Raw genomic sequence first — 17,490 nt, 5'->3', positions numbered from 1 at the left:
GTGTGCCGGCCAGCTTCTGGAGTGGCTGAGGCCCCTTGGGGTTTTTTAGAGTTTTTGTCTGTAACCATGGGTGCTGGAAACTTCCTTTGAAGAAGAGAGGACAAACGAAACCAGAGGGTTTTGGTCTGCGCTTCAATCTGAGCAGCTGAGCCGCAGTGACCTGTGGTCAAAGGCACGGTGGGGACACAAGGGAGCCCTGGATTTTGGGGTGCACATTGGGGTGATGGGTGTTGTGGGTTCTCCGACCCCCTCCTCGTGAGCTGGCTGTGTGCATTGTGCTGCCTGCTGAACCCTCGGCTGGGATGCCCTCCAGGGTGCTCGGAGCCCTCCTGCATGGCACCGGCGGTGCTGAGTGCCACCGGTGCCACTCGCCCACCCAGTGTTTGCTGTCAGCAGCACCCTGTGCTCTGGCAGGATGTGCCCCCACAGCCTGCACCCCTCCAGTGTGCACCCACTCCGCCGCAACCTCTCCATGGGCCCCCGAGCTGTGCAGAGGAAGCCCAGCTGGTGTTTGCTCCCCTGGAGCTGCTTTCACAACCCCCTTCCCGTGGCCAGGAGGGCATTTTTGCAACGGGCTGTTAACTCATGCTGGCCAGGACGATTCCTGGGGCCGGCTCGCTCGTGGGTACCTGGAGCCACTCTGCTTTTCCCAAACCCCTGCTTTGCAGAGGGTACTAGAGGGAGGCGATGCCTTTTCTCAGGGCGAAGCAGCACCCCAGAGCAGGGGGCTCAGCTGGTCCACGGCATCGCCTGCACGTCCTGCACCCCAGCCACCCTGCAGCGTTGTCCCTTTGCACCACTGTCCCGGTGCACCGCTGGCTCTGGCCAGAGGACACTGGAATGCGGCAGCTCGTGTTTCAGTGAGACATCCCTGAGCAAAGCAGGGACAGGGCCGGGCCATTTGCTGTTTGCCTGCGGGCAGTGCTGGGGAGGGCAGTGAGGGCAGTGGGGAGGGTCTCGGCTGTCTGTGGGAGTAACTGGCTGCAGCGGAGGCAGTGCGGAGCGCCTGCACCCACCCTGCGACTGCTGTCCGGCACGCTCTGTGCTTTGCACCTCGGCCCTTGCAGCTCTGTCCCAGAGCCACCCGCGGTTCCCACTCATGCTGCTCCATCCCAGTGCGATACCAGCCTGGCCCCTCTTTCCCACGCACCCCTTATGCTGGGAGCTGCTACAGTTCCTTTTCCCAGGACCCAGACAGGAGAGATGCTGCTGCTCGTGGCAGGTTTTTAGACAGTTCCCGGCTGGGAGAACCCTGTGTTTGGGCTGTGTTCATACCGAAGTGCAGTGAAGCCCGTGCAGGCTGTTACTGTCAGCTTGGGTGGCTCCGAGCATGGGGCACCCCGAGTCCCCCAGTGCCTGCAAGCGCCACTTGGCCAGAGCCAGGCAGTGGGGACAGGGGATGTCCCTGTTCTCCTGCTTTTCTGGGCATCCCTTGGAAGAGCCGTCCCAAGCAGCAGCAGGGTCTGGGAGCTGCTGACCCCATGGGCACTGGTGGAGCGGTGCTGGTGAGGCTGGCTGAGCTGCCTGGCAGGGCTAGCTGGGCACGAGGCAGCAGCTCGGCTGCACTGCTCCGGCTGGGATCCCCTGGTGCTTTATTAATTAAACATATGTAGAGCAAAAAGGCAGCAGTTGCAGAAGTCAGTATGTGGGGATCCGTTCTGTAGCTGACACCTAATTACTTAAATAGAGAAGATTAGTTAATTTTGTGTCTGTACATGTACATGGATGATAACGTAATTAAAACCGTCGGGTTCACAGGGCTGTGTGAAGCCAGCACTTCTCAGTGCTGGCAGGATGCAGGATGTGGTGCCTCTGGACCCTCAGACCAGTGCAGCACCGCATACGCCAGCTCTGCTGGGGAAAAGCCTTTGGCTTGGGAGTCCAACTTCGGCTTTGATTTTACATGCATGAAATGCAGAAGTTCTTACTATGCTCTTAACCAATGAGCCCACCCTGTCACTCAGGCTGAGGGAGTCAAAGCAGAACCTTTTGAAAACCACTCGGCCCTGGAAATAGCAGAACAGCTGACGCTGCTGGATCACCTGGTCTTCAAGAAGATCCCGTATGAGTAAGTGATGCCCACGAGTGAGGAAGGGCTGTTCTGGTCACCCAGGGTTCTGTGGCCACCTGCTGGCCCATGGCCAGCCTGGCCCAGGCTAAACCCAGAGGGTGCAATGCCTTCCCATCTGCCGCCTGCTCTGCAAGTAGCCCAGGCTGGGCTCAAGCCCAAATCTGAGGCCTGACCCTGTGGCTTATCTGCTGGCGTCCCCGGGGTGGCCCTCCCATGTCCATCACACTTGCAAGTGCATCCGTGTGGTCCCTGTCCAGCAGCGTGGGGGGCAAAGGCCCCAGCTTCTCCATTCCATGTGGGTGCAGTGGAGCTTGCAGGGCTTGGGCATCCCAGAAAAATGGGAAATAAATGTCGACCTGAACGCTGTCGTTTGCAGAGAGTTCTTTGGGCAAGGTTGGATGAAGCTTGAGAAGAACGAAAGGACTCCTTACATCATGAAGAACACAAAACACTTTAATGATGTAAGTGCAGCCACAGCGGGGGACTGGGAGACAGGCAAAGGTGAGGCAGCGCAGCCAACCTGCCCCTGGCATTAGCCAGGGACTGGGATGTACGAGGTTTATCTGCCCCCACCTGTGCTCCATGGATGTTACGTGCCTCAGGGACCTGTTGCAGTTTGAGCATCTCCTGGTGCAGTTGCTCCTGCTGGGGCTACTGCAGTGAAGGGAAATCTGTTTAAAAAATGCAGCGAGGCTGGAGGGCGTGTAGCTGTTGTACAAAGTCCACCTGATGTGTGGGCTGGGACTGGTGTCTCCCCAAAGGTCAGTAACTTGATAGCGTCGGAGATCCTCCGGAACGAGGAGATCAACGCACGGGTGAGTGCCATCGAGAAGTGGGTGGCGGTGGCGGACATCTGCCGGTGCCTGCACAACTACAACGCGGTGCTGGAGATCACCTCCTCCCTCAACCGCAGTGCCATCTTCCGTCTGAAGAAAACCTGGCTCAAGGTCTCCAAGCAGGTAGGAGCATGGGGCTGATCCCTCATCTGGGAGGCGGAGGAGGGTTGGATGGGCTGAGTGTGATGGTGTTGGGATGACATAAGACACATGCATTGAAAAAACAGAAAACGGAGTAAGATTTTTGTAGGTCTTTCCCAGGAGGGAGGTGGTGTGCAAGCAGCTCAGACCCTGCGTTACTCTTGGGTTTATTCATCCCACAGGTCAGATGTGCAGTTAAAGAAACCTTTCCTAAAGAGTCATTGTAGCTGTATACACACAGAGACACTTCTTTAAACCGGTTTTCTGGGCTGCTCAGACCAATTATGGATAAGCAAAATGAATTCTTGTGTTATGTGGTACAGAAATAGCTTGTACCTGCACAGTGCAGAGCCTGGTGGAGGCCAGGGGCTGCCGAGACAGAACTGCTGTGTGGGCTCATCTGAATCTGGAACACCGTCTTTTTTCCTGAGAAGTGATAAACCTGTAAATTAAAACAGGCACTGGCAAAGGCAGAGGTGGGAGGCAGGGGAAGGAAACAAGTGCATAGCCTGTCTTTATTACATGTTGGAGGAACTTTGCTTTCAAGTGCTTGCTCAGCTCCTCTGGATGTCACCAGGAGCCGGTGTAACGGCCAGGGCAGAATTTGTACCTGCAAAGGTGTCGAGCAGCCGGACAGCGGTCATGTGCCCCGGTGGGATGGGAGCAACCCTGCGGCTCCACAGGCTTCAACCCCCCTGGCTGTGGGGATTGGGATTTCTTCCAGGGCCTTTTCCAAGTGATACTTTGGGTTTCTTGCAGACAAAGGCTCTGATCGATAAGCTACAAAAGCTGGTGTCGTCGGAGGGCAGGTTCAAGAACCTGAGGGAGGCACTGAAAAAGTGAGTGAACGATGATTCTCCTCCTGCGCTGCTGCTGTGAGGGGGCTGCTGATGGCTGGCCCAGGGCCCCCACGGTGCTAGAGGACCTGGATCCCACCCCGGCTCCTGCACTGCGAGCTGGGGCTTTGCTCACAAGATCATTTCAGAGCCTGCACTAATGCATGTCTCGTTTAGCAGGCACAGGGCAGTGGCTTGCAAAGCGATCCTGAGTAACGAGCTGCTCCTTCGAGCAGTGGTGTGGAAAGACAAGAATAAAAGGCATTGCAGAGGGGGAAATCATTGCCAGACACCACAAAACTTTTTTTGCCCCGTCTCCTTACAGACTCATAGTTTAAACCCCCAAGTGTACAATATTTAGTTACGGTTTCCCACCAGCCAGTGCATGTCACTCCAGCTAGCGTGACATGCCTTATTGGCAGCACACCGGGGTGGCTCCCGAGTCAGAGCATTGCACAGCAGAGAGCTGGCGGTGCTGCAATAGCAGCCAGCCCCACACCCAACCAGAAACGACATTGGGCTTCTCTGCCAGCACTCAGGTTCCCCAAATCCTCATTACTTGGTGTTCGCTTGGTCCCACAAATCGAGGAGCGCGGCGCCGTGGTTGCGTGGGGAGCCGGGTGCTGAGCTGCCCTGGAGCTGGTGCATCCCCATGGGCTTGTGCATGGCAGACACCCACGGGCTGTGTCCCATCAGCAGCGCACAGCAATCCTCCTCGGGGGACTGGGCTTGGGTGCGGTGTGAAGGGTGGGGGGCAAGCTCAGCGCCTGCACTGCCCTCGGCTCTCGGCAGGGGTTTCACTGGCTGTGGGGGCTGAGGCCAGCAGGGAAAGCTCTAAAAGGTCTTTCCAACCCTCTGCCGAAGCTGCCCCCGACTCCCCTCCTGCAGCCCACAGCTTCGTGCGGGGCATGGCTGCAGCTCATGCTTGTCCTGCTCTGCCCGTGGGGATGGCGGCTGCAGGATGTGGCCCAGGAGACCAGCAGCTTTCCTGGGGAGAGAATCCTTCAAATTCTGCTAACTGTGAAGTCTGACCTTCCTCCCCACTCCAAAGCCCCAGAGTAAGGCAGTTTTCTTATTTCTTTCTGGTTTGCTCCTGAAGTTGTGACCCTCCGTGTGTCCCCTACCTGGGAATGTACCTGACCGACCTGGCATTCATCGAGGAGGGGACGCCAAATTACACTGAGGATGGCCTGGTGAACTTCTCCAAAATGAGGATGGTGAGTGTCCCAGTCACACTGCAGTGGGTGTGTGGGGGACAGGCTGGAGTGATGTGGCTCGGTGCCCCAGTGCTGGCCAGGTCTGTGCCCACCCTGTGCAGTCCTCACCACCGGCCGTCACCTGCACAGCACCAGATGGCCACACATGTCCCCCTGCACCCGTGCATGCAGCCGGGGTTGTCCCTGGTGAGGGATGTGTCTGGAAGCAACAAAAAACCCCTCTGCATTGTGCTGTGGTTGAAAGGTGCAGACAGAGTGCACTCCACCAGCTGCCTGTCACCCTCCCAGGTGCTGGGACGCAGTGCCGGTGGTGATGGCTGTGCTGTAAATGGCTTCTGTGTTTTATCTCCGGACAGATTTCACACATCATAAGAGAGATCCGCCAGTTCCAGCAAACCTCCTACAAGATTGAGCACCAGCCTAAGGTACAGCCTTGTCCTGAGAGCCACGTGCTCCCTCTCCTCCTCCTCTCCCTCTCGAATCACAGTGTCTAAGCCTTCAATATCTGGCAGCTCCTTTGGGGAAGATACGCTGCTTCTGTAAGAAATTTAAGACAGAAAATGTTAGCAGAACCAGTGCAGGTGTGGGGGCTTGTGTCAGGTGAGGCATAACGGAGGGGGACAAGCACAGGATATATGTAGCGACCTCCCTGCTCCTCTCAGCACACTTGTGCCCTGCCACGCAAACCGTAAAGAGCTCATCGCCTACGCAGCATTGCTGGCAGAGCAAAAGGATGCGGCTTCCTGCCATCCGAGCCTTGGCCAGAACGAGTCAGCGCTGTCCCTGCCTGTCCCTAGCGTTGCTGCCATTTCTTCCCAGCAGTCAGGACTGCCCTTTCACTCTGGTTCTTCCTACAAGCCACCGCGATTGTGGGCACAAGGGTCAGCTGCCCAGCACGGTCTTGCCCAGTTGGGGCTGGAGCGTGGCTGTGGTCGGACAGTGCGGCAAGAGAGCAGCCTGGAAGGGCTCCCGGGGAGTGGGTGGGCGCTGGGGATGGAGCTGTCGTCCACTGTGAGCCACTTTCGGGCAAACGTCGTCCGAGGCAGAGACCTGTGCACTGCGAAAGCGTGGGTGTGGGTCTTGCTGCAGAGATCCCTGTGCCACGGGAGAGCAGCTCCAGGACTTGGAACTCAGCCAGAGCTTGTGTTTTACCTGGCGGGGGAACAAGAAGCTGTACCTTTCCTCATCCATAGGGCCCTTCCATGGGAATGAGTAACAAGTGTCGGTGGCTCCTGTGACCGCTGCCCTCACGCCCCGCGCTCCCTTGCCCTTTGCTGCCCATCTGCTGCAGCAGGAGCATGGCTGATGCCTCCATGCTGGGAGCAGTGTCTGTGCCTTGCTGCAGGCTGTTGGCAGCAGTGCAGGGGACGGAGGGCGGCTGCAGCAGGCTCCCCGCGCCTCCCCCAGGATGCTGCAGCGGAGGCACTGCTGTAGACCGCAGCTACGCCTGGATGCAACAGCCGTCAGGCAGGGCAGGCAGTGTGGCGAATGGCCGGAGTGCTCCTGGGGCTGCGCTGTGTGTTTATAAAGTGCATGCATGCTCCTTGCCGGCACAGCTGGGACACAGTGCAGAGGCTGCCCTCCCTCCGTGCCTCCCTTTCCCTGCAGCAGGCTTTGCACAGAGTAGGGCCAGACTCTGTGTCCCCCCGGGCCTTCCGTGTGCAGGTGAGTTATCCTGGCACCAGCAGAGCCCACCCTGGAGATGCTGAGAAATAGCTATTCTGGGGCGGCACTCCCCACCCCAAGCTGGGGGTGCAGGCTGGGAGCAAAACGTGCCCCACCCCACCCCCCCCAGCCTGATGCTGGGTGGCCTCCGCCTCGTGGTGGCCCCCAGACGTGTGATGAGATGAAAGGTCTCAGCCACCCTCACGCTTCCTCTGCCACAGCACCGCAGAGCCACCCAGGAACTGGGCTGGTTGGCGTTGGGGTTTCCGCTGTCTCCGGCACTGCTATTCTCCAGAAACATCAAACCCTACTGAAACACTGCTGCTGCCCCACAGGCATCTGCCAAACCTGCCCGGTGCCCTGACTGCCGCGCCACGTTGTTGGTGATCAGGCTGGGCCAAACCGCCCTCCGATGATGCCGGTTTCCATGTGCAGTGGCAGGAGCAGCCCAAGTCACTCTGGACCACAACCCCTGGCTGGGCTGGCAGAGGTCGGGGAGCTGCGGGCTCTGATTTTAGCCTCTGCAGCGCCAGGCAGCCCCAGCCCTGCCCTCTGCACTGTCGGTACCTGCCCGAGACTGGGCTCACGCTGCTGCCTTTTCCCATCCGGGCACCCCGGGTAACCCCTGCCTCCTCCCAGCCTCTGCTGCTCAGGAAGATGACCAGCATCTGTGAAAGCAGCCCACTGCCCTGAGAAACCTGGCTGAAAACAGCCACCACCAAGTGCAGCAGGGAAGGGTAGTGCAGGTGGTGCCGTGCGTGGCTGCACATCGCCCTGTCTCCCTGCAGAGGTGGGATACAGCTGTACAGAGGGTTCCGTATGCTCTTGTGGGTGACGGAATGAAGCCCTGTCTGCACTGCCAGCACCTCCCAGGCAGAGGCTCTGTTGCCGGCTGCTTCTCATGGTGGCTGGCTCTGAACCCCAGGTGCGGTGCCTTGCCCTGGCATGGGCTGTGCCCCTCTTTGGCATCAGGTGCGCACGCTGTGCTGCTAACAAGGCCAAAAAGTAATTTGGGAAAAATCTGCCAGGAATTGTGAGTGGATTTTCTGCTAGCACCGGAGCAGATGTCCTGCCCCGTCAGCAGCATTCCTGAAGTAAGAATGTTGTTCCCCACTTACGTGGTGCCTTAATTATCAGGAATTTGTGTTCTCAGCAGGAGAGAACTTTGTGCCTGATAAAATTGTACCAGAGAGGAAAACTAAGCAAGAAAAGCAGAAGAGCAGTTGAGGACTAGGCAAGACTTTGCAATCCTGGGATGAAATAAGCACGTGCAATGCCTGTGTTGGTTGGCAGGAACTGCAGGCACTTCTCTGCAACTCAGAGATAGGCTTAGGCATTTATCATTTCCCAATTTCAGCATTTATCATTGGCTGCAGCAGAGGTGAGTCCTACCCATTAACCGTTTGGCTCTCATTTTTCCAGGTGACGCAGTACCTGCTGGACCAGTCGTTTGTGATGGATGAAGAAACCCTTTACGAAGCTTCTCTGCGAATAGAGCCCAAACTGCCTTCTTGAGCCCGGAGCAGTGGCCGGCGGCTGCTCGTGTACACACGCTATACCATACTGTATATATCTGTTTGTTTCTGTTGGACGCCCTGGAGTGACTTCCACGTATGTGCTTCTCCAAGCAAACCGCCCCCCTCGTTCTTTGGCCGCAGTAGACCTCGCGTAGGATTTCCCGCGTCATTTAAGGTTTCACGCCTCGACACTTTGCTGGAGTCCCGGTTTCTTTTTGATGATGTTATTTTTGTCACTGGTTCTTCTCGAGGGGGCTGGCGGTCGGGCGGGTGAACCCGTGCATTCCCACGGGGGCCTCGGGCAGCACGGAGCAGCTCTCGCTCAGACAGTATCGGCAGTAACATCCTGTGGCAAACTCTGTAAGGCGGGGGAAGAGAACACGTTAAAGTTTATCTCTCCGTGCAAAGCTGCCCTGTCTCTGTGTGCCACCCCCTCCGCGCTGGCCCAGCACCAGGGGGGCCTCTCGGCCGCTGCCCCCGGTCCCTCCTAAGTCGGGAAGATGGAAACGTCCCTTTGACTCTCCTCGCTGCATACGGCTCATGACAAGCTTCTGTTGATATGCTATAGATCCGTATACCTTGTGACTACTATGAGTAACATGATGTAGAATTAGAAAAAGATGACCGAGTGTTTTTATTACATATACTGTAATCCTGTCTAACCACCTTCTAGCAGGAATATAGTAATGTAGTGCTTATTCTGTGAATATTACCATGTATTTTTTACATTGTACAGTATATAAACACAGTTTAACTTTACGGTGGCAGGCATGCTCCACTCTAACAACCAGAACACTTTTGCTGTAAGCAATACCTCGTGGTATGAGAATTCTCTTTCAAGCCCTAAAACTATTTCAACTTACAGCTTGTTTGGAAAAATATTTCCATTTTTTTGTAAAAATATATGTTTCCTGATTACCTCTTGCTAATAAATCTATTCTATCTCAGGGTGAACCGGGACTTGGGATGTTTTTATCGGCGGGTCAACGCCTGACCCGCAGACACCCCCCTCCCCCGCCCTTCCCGCCTTGCGGGGACGCCCCGCCCCGGGGAGGGACCGCCCCGCCCCCTTCCCCGTCCCCCGCCCCGCCTCTCCGGCAGAGGCTCGGCTCGGCTCGGCTCGGTTCAGTTCGGCGATGGGCTGGGCCGCATTGCTGGTTGCGGCGGCGCTCCTGGCGCTCGCCGCCGGTTGGGCGCCCTCCGCCGAAGGTAAAGGGGTACCGGGAGGGGGTGGCTCGGCTCGGCTCGGCTCGGCTCGGCTCGGCTCAGCTCAGCTCAGCTCAGCTCGGCTCCTCCGTCGCCTGTTCGGCGGTGGGGGAGCTGAGCCGAACCGAACCGAGCCGCTGACGCTTCCCTGCTCTCTCCCGCAGAGGAGCTGCAGTTCAAGGCCTGGATGCTGCAGGTAAAGCTCCGGGGACGGGCCGCGGTGGGAAGAAGCCGGGCCGGGGGAGGGGGGGGGCCTCGGGGACCCCTCGGGAGCGGCTGACACCCTGTGTCCCCGTAGAACAACCGGCGGTACGGCCCGGACGAGTACTCCCGCCGGCTGCGCATCTTCCTCGGTAACAAGAGGCAGATCGACGAGCACAACGCCGGCAACCACAGCTACCAGAGTAGGAGCCGCTTCCCCAGCCGCCCCCCCTCGGCCCGCTCTCGCTTTGCGCTCTGATCGTAGTGAGCAAAACGTTCCCGTTTCCTCCCTTATTCCAGTGAGCCTGAACCAGTTTTCGGATCTGACCTTCGCAGAATTTAAAAAATTGTACCTGTGGAGAGAGCCCCAGGTAAGTCACGGGAGGAGGGGGTCCAGCAGGATGGCGGAGCCCAAGCCGCGGGGCAGGGGGGGCTCCGCAGCAAGCTGCGCCCACCCGTGGGTCGGCACCCCATCACTGTGCTGCCTGAAATCCTCTTTGCTAAGTGCAGTGCCCTGTCCCGCCGGAGCTGGGGTAGGAGTGAGGTGAACCCCCCGCTCCATCCCCAGCCTTCCCAGCTTTCAGCTGCCTCTGCCTCTTGACCCTGGCTCTAGCTGAATTGTCACTTCTGCTTTCAGCTTTGCGGGTCGATCTGTGTTTTTGTGGGTAGGCCTAAGGCCTGATCCCGGCTGTTTGGGGAGTTAGGAGGTCCCTGAGCAGCCGGGGTGTGGGCTAGCAGTGCTCTTCCAGGGCTGGCTCAGGTCTCCCCGGCCAGCGTGGCTGTCGTGCAGTGAGCCAGGGCTGCACAGGCAGTGTGGCAGTCACCGCTGCCTCCACCCTGCGAACGGCGGCCATCTGCGGGCCACTGTCCCCCGGCATGGTGGCTTGCCGCAGCTCTCCCGCCTCGCTTGCAGAACTGCTCAGCCACAAAGGGGAACTTCCTGCGCAGCTCGGGACCGTATCCCGACTCCATCGACTGGAGGAAGAAGGGAAATTACGTGACACCCGTGAAAAACCAGGTGAGGAGTGTGTGTCGTCAGCAATGCACCAAGAGCAGGCCGGGAGAGGGGCTAACCGCTGCGGGCAGGGCACCGTGCCAGGAGGAGGAGTGCTGGGGTGTGCCTGCCCACAGGGAAGCAGGCTCCCCCAGGAGCCCCTCCATGGCTGGGGTGAGGGTGGCCGGGGTGGGCTGGGGCGGGGGGAGGCCGTGGGCCCCTGGGCAGGAGCCAAGCGGAAGGTGAAGCCCAGCTGCCGGCAGGGAGTAGAAGCGATGTGCTCCTGGTGTGCCCTTCTGCCCTGGCCCTGGTGTTTTGGGGAGGCTGGTGACCCTGCAGCACATTATGGAACAGTTCCTCTCCGGTTCCTAATGCAGGGCCCCTGCGGGAGCTGCTGGACCTTTTCCACCACAGGGTGTTTGGAGTCTGCTATTGCTATTGCAACGGGAAAGCTCCTCTCTCTGGTAAGAGATTTTCCTTTCCTGTGCGCTGACGGCAAGTCCTGCTTCCAGTTATCTGCCGGGGCTGCCAGCAGGGCCTGCCCACTCCTGTCTGGGACAGCTGCCAGCTGCTTGTTCCAAGTCTGGCTGTACATCACTGTGTGTGGCTGTGGCAGGCACCCCCAGCCCTGCAGACCCCTTGCAGCTCTTCACAACCCAAGCAAAACTGCTGGGGAGGTGTAAGGCAGCGTGGCCGGGAGCTTGCTGTGCCTGAGAATATGCCTGTCACCATCCCCTCTTGGGGTCTGAGTGTCCCGCTGCCCCGGGTTTGGGCAGAGCCCTTTTCAGAGCAGGATGAAAGTGGAGGGGCCGGAGGCTGACAGGTCCCTACTGCTGGGAGCAGGCATGGTTAGCTAGAGCCGTGTCTGGTGCTGCCAGCCAGCAGGAGCTTCTTGCTGCAAAACAGCTTGCTGCAAGCAGCACATTGTGAGACCGTTTATTTTTAAACTCCCAGAGGATTTACGTTCTTGAAGAACTAGAAAGACATTAGCTGCTTTTATGACTTACCAGAATAGCTGAGGGTTGGGTGTAAGTGTTAAAAACAAACTTGACCTTTGAAAGAGATCTCAGCCAGTGCTCCTGTGGGTGGGACAGTGTCCTGGCAGGTGTGAGGAGGAATGCCTCTTGCAGCTCAAGCATCCTGGGCTGCCGGCTCCACATCTTCCTTGTCCCTGTCCTTGGGATGTGGAGCTGTTCAGCCAGGTGATTTCTGCTTGCAGCGGGTGAACAGCCAGCTACATGAATAAAACCAATGCTCCTTGGTTGCCTGCCACCTGGATTGCATTTTGTATCACTTATTCCGAATGCAGGTATTGAATATATACTTACTCAAAAAACTTTTCCTTAGGCAGAACAACAGTTAGTTGATTGCGCCCAGGCTTTTAACAACCACGGCTGCAGCGGGTAAGTAATATAAAGTAATAAAGAGTAGAAATGGGAGTATCTTATGTTCCATGATCAACAGCCTTCCTCAAGATCTAGTGTCAGGATCCTTCAAGATCTTGGAATGGTTTTTATTTTCCCTTGGCTGACACATGTCAGGGAAAATAGTTTTGGCTTTGGTTTGGTTTCCTTATTTTAATTTCGCCCTCCTAAAGGTTAGAATGTTTCACAAAATCTCCAGCATTTCCTAACCTCTGTTGTTCCTGTTGTTTATTAGTTTTTCTTCTGATTTTTGTTTTGTTACAATGTCTTCTGACATTGCAGTCACGGGTGCTACATAGCTGGGCTTTAACATGCTCAGGGAAAGCAAGGGGAGTTTTGTCTGTTGCACTGCTCATGGGTCATGCGCATCTCACAGCACTTTAAGGAACCCACAGAAACCTCTGCTTCCCCTTTGGTAAATTCCTACTGGCATTGCTAGAGAAGGCAGAAAATAAAGCTTTCTGAAATCTTCTGTTTTCTGTAAGATAGGCAGTCCCTGAGGAATGCTCAGAGAGCTGAGCAAAACCACTCTTGGTGCTTTTTACTTTTCTCATGACTCCTCCTTAGTCCTTTCCTTGTCAGCATGCCCTGATCACACTCTCCTTTTCTTCCCTCTGTGAGATGTGCTCCCCAAAGTTGGCCAGGGGAGGAAGCAGCTGCTTGCTGGAGATGTGGGTCCCTTGTCCTCCCCCGTGCTGTGTAGCTGGGGACCTCAGCCACACCATCCAGGCTGCAGGCTGGGCAGAGGTCACAGATAAACACCTTGAGTGTGCGAGGCTGCAGAGCTGAGCCGGCACGGTTGGTGCTGTGTGGATGAGGTGGCCTCGCACCTTTGGGCCTCCTGTTTTGGCGTTCTCCCCCAGGGATTAGGCACCCCTGAGAATGAGGTCTTCCCGTGCCTCTGTAGGACCATGCCAAACAGCCTGATGGGCTGGAGTCCCAGACAGGGAGATACTGCAGGAACAGACTGGAGTTTATGCCTATAGAGGGTCTGGGATACACACTGTCCTTCCCTTTCCCCCCAGTTTGTGGGAACGGTCTGTAGGACTGTGGGGGAATGTTCATGGATTTGCTCTGCAGAAGCCACAGCGTTACCATCCTAATGAATCTGCATTCTGGCTGTGTTGTCTTGCAGGGGCCTGCCAAGCCAAGCCTTTGAATACATATTGTATAACAAAGGGCTCATGGGGGAGGACACCTACCCATACCGGGCCGAGGTACTTCCAGCACAGCTCAGGTGTATTTCTGCAGCGGCAGAGCAGGGTCCAGAGCAGGCTTTAACACCGGTTCCTTTCTGTCTGCACAGAATGGCACCTGCAAGTTCCAGCCGGAGAAGGCTATTGCATTTGTCAAGGATGTTATCAATATTACGCAGGTAAGGTCCTGAGGGTTACTTTTCCGAACTTCAAGGGCTGCGCCAAGCGTGACCTGGAAGGTGCTCAGAGGCTCCAAGGTGTCCTAGGCTCTGCAGCGCGAGCTGGAGCCTGCTTTCTCTTTGGAGAGGAGCGAGCTGCTGGCATGCACACTCCTCCTCTCCTGTGCGCCGCTGACTCCCTTTTCTGAAGGTGGCACCAATGAAGTGCTGTAGTCAAAATACAGGCACTAGGTCTGTGCCTGCTTTCCACAGTGGGTGCACCTCCAGACTGTAAGTCAGTCTTGGTTCTTGTCTTTCAATGCAAGCAGCACTTGTTTCCTTGTCTGCAAGCAGAAAGCCAGGGTTAGCCATCCCCACTGTGCTCTGACTGCTGCTCCGGGGTTCTTGACTGGTTCCAGCAAAATCAGGAGATAAATGACCCTAGAATCCTCTTCTTGCAGTATGATGAGGATGGCATGGTAGAAGCTGTGGGGAAGCACAACCCGGTGAGCTTTGCATTTGAGGTGACAGGTAACTTCATGCTCTACAGAAAAGGAGTCTATTCAAAGTAAGTATTTCTGAACCTGGGAGGTTGAGTGTGAGGGGAAGGTGTAGGGCTGGAATCACTCGCATCCCCATTTCTCCTGCTTTGTGGCACTGGACGCTGGGACACTGGACTGGATTCTTGCATTTTCTTTTAAACAGAAAATAGAAAACATAAGTAAACTGAGCCTTGATATACTGATTTCCCTGGGGGATGAGAGCATAGCACAGGGAAGAGGGAACGGTGTGCTTGCAGCCAATTTACTGCTAGGAACCAGTCCAACCTGAAGACCAGTCTGCGTTTGGAACAAAGCTCAGCAAGTCAGGAAGCTCGGGAGATCCTTCTGCAGCCCTGCCGCAGAGCTGGGGGAAGCCTCTTCCAGGGCTGATGTGTATGACCGTGGATGGTGGCAGGGTCAGCCCAGGTGTTGTAGCTGAACACATCTGGTTTACTTAGGGCAAGTCCTAACCAAAGTAAGTTTTCCGTGGGACTCAGGTGGCTCTTCCAGTGCTAGACCTCAGAGGGGTGGTGGTGAGTGGTGTAGCTGCCTTCATGCTGCCCGGCTGCCCTGAGCTGGTACGTTTGCAGATTGTGTTACGAAGGCAGGGGTCCCTGCATTGCTGTTCTCTGCAGAGCAGGCAGGTCCCCCAGCACCTCGAGCCAATCCCATCAGGTGCTTACCTGCCTCTGCAGCTGGATGTGTAAGAAAAGCAGCAGAGATGAAAAATTAGTTGGGAGACATGAAGTGACCTAGCAGAAGGTCTCGAGTGTTGTGTCAGCTCTATAGCCAAGGCAAAAAGCTACTTAAAAGGATGATTATTATATTTTGGAAAGACTATGGAAGCTAACTGCAGCAGGATAGATTTCTATTAGGCAAGAAATTGGGAAGCTGCATGTTTGGAGAGAACTAGAAAAATACTTGAGAGTAATGAATCCTCAGTCACGTAGAACTGCAGGGAAAATTAAACTAAAAGTCTAAGCATGAGTGATCTACCCCAGGGAGCTGCAAGGGAAAGAGTAGGCAGCACCGTGAATTCAAGTGGCTTTGCTCTTGCAATAAAGACAGTAATCTCAAAGTTTAAAGCAAGCAACAGGCAGATGTGAGGAGTTAAAGCAGGTGAGACAGTCAAGATACTTTGTAATAGGATTCCAGTTTGAGGAATACGCCAAGTTACCTTGTAGATTTATAGTCTAAGGTAGATTTAAAGTCAGAGCATATGGAATAATTGATGCTCCAGTGGTTTCAGCCTATGGTCCCCAGACCAACTATTAACAGATTCAAGAAAAGTAAATCTGTTGTGGGGATGGGAACTTGTACCTTGTGTTGTCTTGTTTTATATCACAGGTGGCAACTTTCATCAAGTGCAAATTAAAAGCTGGAAATTCAGAGGAAATACAAGGAAACGTGTATTTAGACTGAGGAACTGGCTGTTCCCTGTGCAAAATGTGGAACAGTGCCCCTGAACTTTGGGGCAGAACAAACTGTTACTGGGATACACTTAAGAGCTTCTGGTTTTCATTGGAAAAATTCCTTTGCTCAGTTTTTTCATTGTAGCTCATTCTTGTGTGACAATGTTGATCTTAATTCTGAACAAAAGCCCGGACCGGGTGCTCAGATCCATGTAGCCTATTGCCCTGACTTCAGATACGGCCGGTAATAGTTTTTGAGTGAGAACACAGAGTAGTATCTCCTTTTCTTGGCTTCCCTCCCTACTCTCCACAACTGGAAGTTCAGAGTATCCAGTAGTTCCTTTTGCAGTTGGGAGTACAATTGAGAATGCTGGCTAATCCATGATTAATTACAGGCTGTTTTTTCATGTAACTAATCTGCATTATTTTCCCTTTTCTTTGCAGCCCACGATGTGAGCACACTCCTGACAAGGTGAACCATGCTGTCCTCGCTGTGGGCTATGGAGAAGAAAATGGAACACCTTACTGGATTGTGAAGAACTCCTGGGGCCCGCTGTGGGGCATGGATGGGTAAGGAGGTCCCAACGCTACCTGACCCACCGTGGTCTCCCTGTACCTGGTAAAAGGACAGTCGTGTCTGTCGGATTCCACCCACCTTCATCAGCCCCCAGGTCGCCCTTACGCTCTCAAGCTGAAATTTCGCAGCTGTTTCGTACTCTGGGAGGATGCAGGGGCAATCATCCCAGCCTCGGCAGTGAAGGAGACATGGCTCTACAAACCAGTCCTGGGGTGGCTGGTTAGAGCAGACCCGTAGATCAATAGCCCTGCCGTTGGCACCAGGGGCTTGGCCAGCATTTGCAGAGCTGCCGTACTGGTGGTTCGCCTGGTGCCAGGAGAGCACTGTGCCTCTTCCGTGGTTACATGGTCAGAGAAGAATGGGTTGTGCCGGGAGTGAGTTTTCACTCCAACTCTGCAAGTATTTCCAGCTGTTAGTGAAATTTTTCAGAGTCAGGTGCTAACTCTGCTAGTTTGTGATATAAGGGGCGATGGGGAACAGCATTGCCCGGCTAACTACTGTCGCAGGTATTTGGTCCTTGTGCTGGCATGAGAAAGGAGCTTGCACTAATGAGAGCAGTTGTGTTATGCCACTATCTGTCATGCTGACTCCGCCGGAGGAGGGAACGCTCACTCAAACACATTTCTTTCTCTTTTTAGGTACTTCCTTATTGAACGTGGCAAGAATATGTGTGGTCTTGCTGCTTGTGCATCTTACCCGGTTCCTCAGGTGTAAGAGGAGAGTGCGGGCTGCGGAAAGTGGGCATAGGAAGAGAAATGACTGATTGTGTACAAATTTCTGAATGCTAAAATCAAGAAAGTGAGAACAAGATGAAATACCAGTCTGCTGAAAGTTGTTACCTGTAGGCAGATTCGTTGGCTTGCACACAGCTTCTCCCAGTAGGAAGACCCGTACCTCCTCTCCCCAGCCAAAAGCAAGTGTGCTCCTGCGCCGAGCGCCAGACTCCCGCCTTCTCCTCCCAGCTACGGTATGCTCGCAGCGTGCCTCGCTCGCCCTGTCCCAGCTGAGGCCCTGTGCCTCTGGTGGGGGGCTGTCAGCAGCTGGGGGGGACTGCTTGGATGGTGGAAATGCCTCGCACTTACCGGATTTTAAGATGCTGCCCCAACAAAGCTCACCTGTTCTTTCAGGTGGCTGTTTCCCAATCAACGGATGTAACTTCTAGGGATTTTTTTATTTTCTTTGAAGGTGATTTTTCCTTTCTCTAGAGAAAGATGAGTGCTGTGATTTGTACTTTTACTCTATTTTCATTAAATGTATTTAGTACTTTTTGTATTAAAAAAATAGGGTATTTTAATGCAAATAAAGAAGAAATAGATGATTTTAAGAATCAATGAAGAAAGCAAGAAGTGTATTGCTAACAGTTTATAAACACACGTTGGTGAAGGGAGGCCATGTGTCAGTAGGGGGCACATCTGTTGTGTGTTATTTCATGCTAAAATCGGCCACTGACTGAATAAATACGACTCGTCACCGGTATGGTGTGTGCTGTCCGCGGCC

General features: G+C 55.0%; 2 protein-coding genes across 5 annotated transcripts in view; both read left to right on the top strand.

Moving 5' to 3' along the window:
• Positions 1–9,237, top strand: part of RASGRF1 (Ras protein specific guanine nucleotide releasing factor 1) — a 44,059-nt gene extending 34,822 nt beyond the window's left edge. For all 3 annotated transcript variants that reach the window (XM_030015175.1, XM_030015174.1, XM_030015173.1), the window contains exons 21-27: positions 1,965–2,068; positions 2,448–2,532; positions 2,833–3,030; positions 3,808–3,887; positions 4,984–5,101; positions 5,458–5,526; positions 8,189–9,237. In XM_030015175.1, coding sequence (XP_029871035.1) covers positions 1,965–2,068; positions 2,448–2,532; positions 2,833–3,030; positions 3,808–3,887; positions 4,984–5,101; positions 5,458–5,526; positions 8,189–8,281 — 747 coding nt within the window. In that variant the 3' untranslated portion in view covers positions 8,282–9,237. The remainder of the gene's footprint in view (positions 1–1,964; positions 2,069–2,447; positions 2,533–2,832; positions 3,031–3,807; positions 3,888–4,983; positions 5,102–5,457; positions 5,527–8,188) is intronic.
• A 132-nt stretch (positions 9,238–9,369) lies between these two features.
• On the top strand, positions 9,370–17,467 carry CTSH (cathepsin H). Of its 2 annotated transcripts, XM_030015717.2 has the most exons (12): positions 9,370–9,492; positions 9,654–9,685; positions 9,788–9,893; positions 9,991–10,061; positions 10,604–10,708; positions 11,062–11,148; positions 12,032–12,087; positions 13,244–13,325; positions 13,415–13,483; positions 13,924–14,030; positions 15,861–15,986; positions 16,632–17,467. In XM_030015717.2, exons 1-12 carry the CDS (start codon positions 9,420–9,422, stop codon positions 16,705–16,707), a joined length of 990 nt encoding a protein of 329 aa, XP_029871577.1. In that variant the 5' UTR covers positions 9,370–9,419; the 3' UTR covers positions 16,708–17,467. The 2 variants fall into 2 exon arrangements, with proteins under 2 accessions (XP_029871577.1, XP_040979744.1); XM_041123810.1 differs by lacking the exons at positions 12,032–12,087; positions 13,244–13,325.
• Positions 17,468–17,490: the final 23 nt, after the last annotated feature.

This window comes from Aquila chrysaetos, chromosome 5, assembly GCF_900496995.4.
Source record: "Aquila chrysaetos chrysaetos chromosome 5, bAquChr1.4, whole genome shotgun sequence".
Taxonomy (NCBI): domain Eukaryota; kingdom Metazoa; phylum Chordata; class Aves; order Accipitriformes; family Accipitridae; genus Aquila; species Aquila chrysaetos.
Note: the sequence above shows the minus strand (reverse complement) of the source record. Positions and strands in the feature narration are given on the sequence as shown.

Excerpts from the sequence above, each read along its gene's own strand:
- CTSH (XM_030015717.2), top strand. The coding sequence starts at position 9,420 with ATGGGCTGGGCCGCATTGCTGGTTGCGGCGGCGCTCCTGGCGCTCGCC. Across the intron at positions 9,686-9,787 it reads TCAAGGCCTGGATGCTGCAG|AACAACCGGCGGTACGGCCC; the intron begins GTAAAGCTCCGG and ends GTGTCCCCGTAG. Across the intron at positions 9,894-9,990 it reads CGGCAACCACAGCTACCAGA|TGAGCCTGAACCAGTTTTCG; the intron begins GTAGGAGCCGCT and ends CCCTTATTCCAG.